Source organism: Acanthisitta chloris, unplaced genomic scaffold (genome assembly GCF_000695815.1).
Source record: "Acanthisitta chloris isolate BGI_N310 unplaced genomic scaffold, ASM69581v1 scaffold7659, whole genome shotgun sequence".
NCBI classification, from domain to species: Eukaryota; Metazoa; Chordata; class Aves; order Passeriformes; family Acanthisittidae; genus Acanthisitta; species Acanthisitta chloris.
Genome location: NW_008693009.1, coordinates 92,920 through 99,031, shown reverse-complemented (window position 1 = coordinate 99,031; position 6,112 = coordinate 92,920). Strand labels below are relative to the sequence as shown.

General features: G+C 38.3%; 1 protein-coding gene across 1 annotated transcript; it reads left to right on the top strand.

Annotated features, from left to right (window-relative positions):
• Window positions 1-974: 974 nt before the first annotated feature.
• ADAT2 (adenosine deaminase, tRNA-specific 2) lies at window positions 975-3,664 on the top strand (the record flags this gene model as incomplete). Its single annotated transcript, XM_009082901.1, has 4 exons — window positions 975-1,125; window positions 1,667-1,773; window positions 3,400-3,472; window positions 3,579-3,664. Coding segments are annotated over 4 exons (417 nt in total), but the record flags the coding sequence as incomplete, so codon positions are not given.
• Between the last annotated feature and the right edge of the window lie 2,448 nt (window positions 3,665-6,112).

Below are 6,112 nucleotides of genomic sequence, written 5' to 3'. Positions count from 1 at the left end.
TAAAGACATGAAGCAGAGGTACAAGAATAATTTGGACTGGTTAAGTCTTAGTCTAATGCCTGTGTCAAAACATCCTTTTTTTTTTTTTTTTAGAATACATAAAAAAGAAGGAAAATACTAGCAGTCTTAATTCAAATAAGCACCAAGTTTTGTACCTGAAGAGTCCTTTCCTAACTAGTACTTTGTGATGTTTTTGCTGTGACATTTGATTGGCATAACACAGTGCTGCAGGCATTCCAGAGCGGTACTGATTGGTTTTGTCTCTCTGCAATTGAAGTCAATACTTCTGTTCAGGTTTTTGTGCTATAGGTACTGAGATACAAATCATTCAGTTGTCTTGGATTTAAAAAAGAGGAATTAATGTTCTTCTGTCTTTTTGTAATCAGGCATATGCTGCAATCCCTGCCTATTACTCGAGAGACTTAGTGTATGTGTATGGATTCCCAGGCAGCATTGAACCTAATGCAAGCTGAAAATTCTGTTTCTACACAGTATGCCAAGCTTTGTTCCATGTGGGCACAGTAACATTGTTAGAGGGAGGAAGAGGTACCAGCCAGGAGCAGTTTCTTAGTATTTCTGGAGAAATGAACCCAGCCTGCATTCTTGCTCCTGGAAGCAAAGTGGGCTGTGGGCTGGATCAGCTGTTCCAATGGGCTTTGTGTGTCCCTTAAGCCTCAAGTAGAGCTTTCATGTCTTGTATTACTATGCTGGCATGACAGAGAGAGGAGAACTTCTGAGCAGGCTCCTCTGCCTAGGAACAGGTGGAAAGAAAAACTGGTTTGTGTTTGTGGATCTAGTGTGTGCTGCATATGAGACTGAGGCTGAAGATGTTCTTTCTTGGGCTGAGTGTTTCTTCTGCAGTTCGGGTGACATGGAATTGCTTTTGCAACCTGAACCAGCAAAGAGCATTTCATTACTTTAACAAAAACTAATAAATGCAAACTTGTAAGAAAATGTTTATTTTTATCTCCTAGGCTACTCGACATGCAGAAATGGTGGCAATTGATCAGGTCCTTGACTGGTGCAAGCAACACAACAGAGATTATACAGAAGTGTTTCCACAATTGGTGTTGTACGTAACTGTAGAGCCCTGTATCATGTGTGCAGCTGCTCTGCGCCTGATGAGTATCCTTCCATGCTTATTCATGCTGGGAAATGTCAAAACGTTGTCCTTTTGGCAGTGAGCCCACAGAAGGGCAGGGTAAGCCACGAGGGGTGGTTTGAGGGCTGGCACCCACCTCCACTTCCTGCACAGTGAATAGCAAGAGACTCGAGAATGAAAGAAAAATGGTGCAATTACAACAAACAACGATTTCTCTTAGGGATGTGAAAATACATTTGAGATATCTGTTGTGATGTAAAATGAGCTAAGCTCAGTTCAGTGTTCAGTTTTGAATGCTGTAACAGTCGATAAACCATGTCTTTGTATGCCTCTGCTCTGGGATTCATGCTTCTCCTTTTCTGAGGAAGGCTGGATGTGCATTTCAGCAATGTCTTACATTATTCAGAAGAAAGTTCTGATTTTATGAGGGAGGAATTGCAGCTCAAACTAATTTAGTTTCAAAAGTACAAGCACTTTTTAGTGAAATTTAATGACTGCTTAAATCAGGCTGCTGTACTTCCTGCTTGCTTTTCACTTTAACTTAATACCTTGACTCATTCCCATAAATTCCACGGGTCATATTTGGCTGTCAAAACCAGCGATTTGGAGGCTGTGGCTCAGTTTTGAGCATTTCATCTGATGATATGGTGGACACAGGAGACCCATTTGAAGTAAGCTGTAAAATGTTTCCCATTGTTTGTCAGCTAGGGTACTGTGCCTGGCTTCGTTACCAGGCTTTGAGAAGGTGACACATCACTTTAAGAAGGCTCGGATGGAAGATGATCAAAGTCAAGTAAACTTGACTTAATAGGAAAATAATGTAAAAAACGTTAGGTCCTTAAAGAAAATTGAGGAAAAGTCTGATGACAGTCTTAAATTATTTAAAAGTATGTATCAAAGGGGAAGGGAAGGAATTGTACGTGTGGAACAAGGTAAGAATTAAATATATCTAACATATGTGTAATACTTGGAGCAGTAAGTGTATGCTGCAGGAAGAGATGAGGGAAAATGATTTTCAACTGCAGAATGTACAAACACATAATAAAGTAACAGCAGCTTACAAAGTTACTGTTTTTCAGCTGAGCCACTGGAAATGATTGTATTTTTGTTCCAGTCTATATATGCATTAGCTTAGGCTTACTTCATGTAGTTCAAATCCCCAAATAAATGTGGACTGCAAAAGTAGCAGAGCAGATTTAGTTTAGGTATCAAGAAACTTTCTGAACAGTTAAGGATGCTGAAGGACTGGAATAGTCTCTGGGGCACATGAGACATCTTTGTTATGTAAGCAAGGCTGGACAAGCATTGTAGTACTCTGCCTGTATACCCATACATACATAGAGTACTTACAGCTTTATATTTGTTACATTATACACAGTTGTAGATGTTCCTGCCTTATACAGCAATACTGATTAGGGCTCTTGGAGTCCTTTTCCACACGCATTTATGATGTAATGAACATAAAAAACAAGTAATGCATTTCAGCATTTTAAATAAGCATGAGAGGCACAAGGCTTAAAGAATTTCAGTCAGCAAGACAATACTGTTTGGCACTCCTGTGTAACCATATTAGGCATCTTTCTGTCAGGGTGTTAGTGACACTAGCATCTGAATTAATTTGTATAGTCAGTACTGGAAGAGTGTTCATTTGCTAACATTGACATGTGGTATTTAATTTTTTCATATGTTCAGAAGAAAGAAAGGAGGAGGTTCTTGCCACTATAAATCCTTCCTTTATTTCTGTAGGCAACTGCAGTGGGATGTATAGGAGTAACTAATTATTTTCTAGTGTGGGTGGAGATTCATTTAGTGTAAGTGACATTTAAATGCTTTGTCATGAAAGTTCATGGCCTGGAAAAGTACTTTGGAAAGAGCAAAAAGGTCTGAGAGGTAACTGTTAGGGGTAAAGAACAGGTACGTGGATGAATGTTTTGTGGCAGGAATCTCAGCTACAAATACCTAGGTGTATGTCTCTTACACGTCCAAGTGCTTGAGGAGTATATGAAGTGAGATGGAACCACACTACTAAGAAAGAAATTTCAGATTATATAAAAATTTTGCAGAAGTTACTAAGAAAGTTTGTTTTGCCTAACTTTATTAGGGAAATGATTTACTCTACTAAGTCTCAATGTAGTGTTTTTCAAATATTTTAGGTATTTGACCTGAAAAGGAGATTTTTCTGACCCCTAAGTAGATAGTACAGTTGTTTATAATTATTCTGTACTTAAGGCAATATTGTGAATCATGTCATATGTTATTCTCTAGTACTCTCACTAACACCATTCTAATTTGAACAGTGCATTTCAGGCTATCGTGCCGAAGAAGCAATAGAATTGTTAAAAGCTTTCTACAGACAAGAAAATCCCAATGGTAGGTTTCACATTTGGATCCCAACCTAATTTAAAAGAATGCTGGCACTGATATTACTGTAATTCACTTCTGATGATTTTTCTCCCTTTCTGTTTCTTCTTGGCAGCACCAAAGTCAAAAGTACGGAAAAAGAATCACCGTAAGCAGCCCTACAGCACTGCTGACAGAAACTCACCGAAAAACGACACGTGAGGATTTCTTCAGCCTCCTTGGTTTTTAAAATGTACAGTTCAGTCAAACTATGTCTAATTGTTCTTTGCAGAGTTTTTACTAATAGGATACTCACTACCTGTTCCTGCATTCCTGTGTATGTGTTTCCTTGTTATCATAATGGCCAAACAAAAGAATGAAATGGTTTTTCAGAAAGAGGAAAATTTGTGGTTCAAGTTCACTTGTTTGCAGACAGATGGGTCCATTAAAATGATGCCATTTTGTACAGCACATTCTAGAATATTTTTCCCTTCTGTCTGTGGAGAAGCATCTTGCTTTTCAGTAGTAAATGTTTGCTTAGGCAAGTAAGTAAATTTCTTGGAAGGTTACGTCTGTAAGTTGTTCACAGTCTGTGTGTATTTAATCAAAAGGCATATAAAGGAATTGTGCAGTCCCTGAAGACTTGAGACAGACCATTGTAAATGTTTCTTCATTGTGTTTACACCCCCTCTAGCACAAGACAGATTTTCAGATGTAATTTCTGCAAGTCACACACCTGTGTAGACAGGTACATGTGCAGAATCACGTCTCAGTTTGTGTATGCTGTTGCTTAACAAGGGTAAGCAAACATCACTCAGCTGCACAGCATCTTCATACAAAGTTGTGGAGAAACTCTCCACAATTCTCTTTAGATTGCTCCTCTTGTGAATATTACTGTAAGAAATTCTTTATTTTTAAGAATCCACTAAGAAGTTGTTCTCAGATACTTAATTATAGTAACTGAGATGGGCAGATACTAGTGAAAATCAGGAAATTAAATTGGTAATATCATGAAGAAAATACATTTAAGATACTTATCTTTTTGTAGTCTTGGTTGGCTTTGGCATTTCCATGTACTTTGCTTGGCCATGCAGTAATTTTTGATCCAGAAGAGGGCCTTCAAGTTCCACTAATGAATCTGGAGTCTCAGTACAGTTCAGTCTTGATTGTATACCTCTTACAGGATACTTAGCTTAAGCATGAAACTGTTTGTAGTTCATTTGTCTGTTATTCAGAAATTTGAGACCTGCCCTAGCTAATTTTTATTAAATGCAAAAGAGTGGTTAAAATTTTATGACTATAAAAACTGAATGCAATTAAACCTTTTGGGTATATTTCAAATAAATACTTTCAAAAGTGTTTTTAAAAAAAGAGTATGAAAAGCATTACTTTGTCAACATTGCTCCTAATAATTTAGAATTCGTGTTTTCTGTGTTTACTTACTGTTTACAAAGTGACATGGGCAAGAAGCATTTTTACCATAATACCTATTTTCAAAGTCTGGAAAGAATATTCCTCTTAACTTAAGCCCTTTAACTGACATTAGTTGCCTATACTATGCTCCTGACCATTACTTACAGCCCTCTGTTGGTCTTTTCCTTTCCGTAAACAGAAGAAGTTATGTCTGTGTTTGTAGATTTCATCTGCTTCAGCACTCAGAGCACTCGTGAACCAGACAGCTAAGCTGGAAAAGCAATTTAGGAAAAGACCATTTTTTAATGACTGCAATGTCTTTAATGGCAAGAAGTGGGTATGCCTGTGGTTACAGTTTTTGGCTGGTGACAGAAGATAGCAATTTATCTATACAGATACATACATTCAGTTCTCAACTGGACCATAGCTTTCTTATACCCACATTAAAGGAAGACGTTAGACTTCTGGCTTATCACTGACATTAGTGACACTAGGAATTGCAGCCTCCATACTTTTTTGGACCAGGACTTATATATCTCAACACTTTTTCTTCTTCAGAGGGGCTGAGAACACTTCCCCACTGTCTTCTTTCAAAGAAGCATTTGGATAGTGTGACAGTAAGAGCTATGTAAATAAGTAGAAAGATTACTGATAGTAGAACAAAACACACTTTAAAAGCTGTGTCAAATTTTGCAGCCCCTAAATTGGAGCAGAATTTTTGTGTAATCTTTCACTTAAAAAAACAATTCAAGTCTTGTGCAAAGCCAGAAGAGACTGAAAAAGGTGACAAAAATAAAAATTTCTCTTAAGAATGATCAGGGATAATAATGTGCATCTTGGAACAGAGGCATGAAAGATGAATAGCATAGGAAGATAAAAAGTTGTTTTACGGAAAGATTATAGAAGATACTTCTGTTTACTGTAATGTGTAAGCAGAAAAAAACAGTAGTCTAGTATTAAGAGGCAAATTTAGATGTGGGAACACAAGCTGCTCATCAGAGCCATGGCATGATGTCTTGACAACCAGCACAGGTGAAGCTCCCCCAGGCAGTGGTGCCTTCCCTGCAAATGGCCATCCCACCACGGGAGCAGCAGCTCTGGCTGCAGGAGCCCACAGAGGCTGGTCCTGTGCTGCTGCCCTCGGAGCTGTGCCTCAGGGAGGTTGTCCCAGTCTGATGTCCCACAGCTGTTCCTAAGCATGAGGTTTGAATTTGTCAGCATTGTTTAGAGTCAGATTCACAAACGTGAGCACTCCAC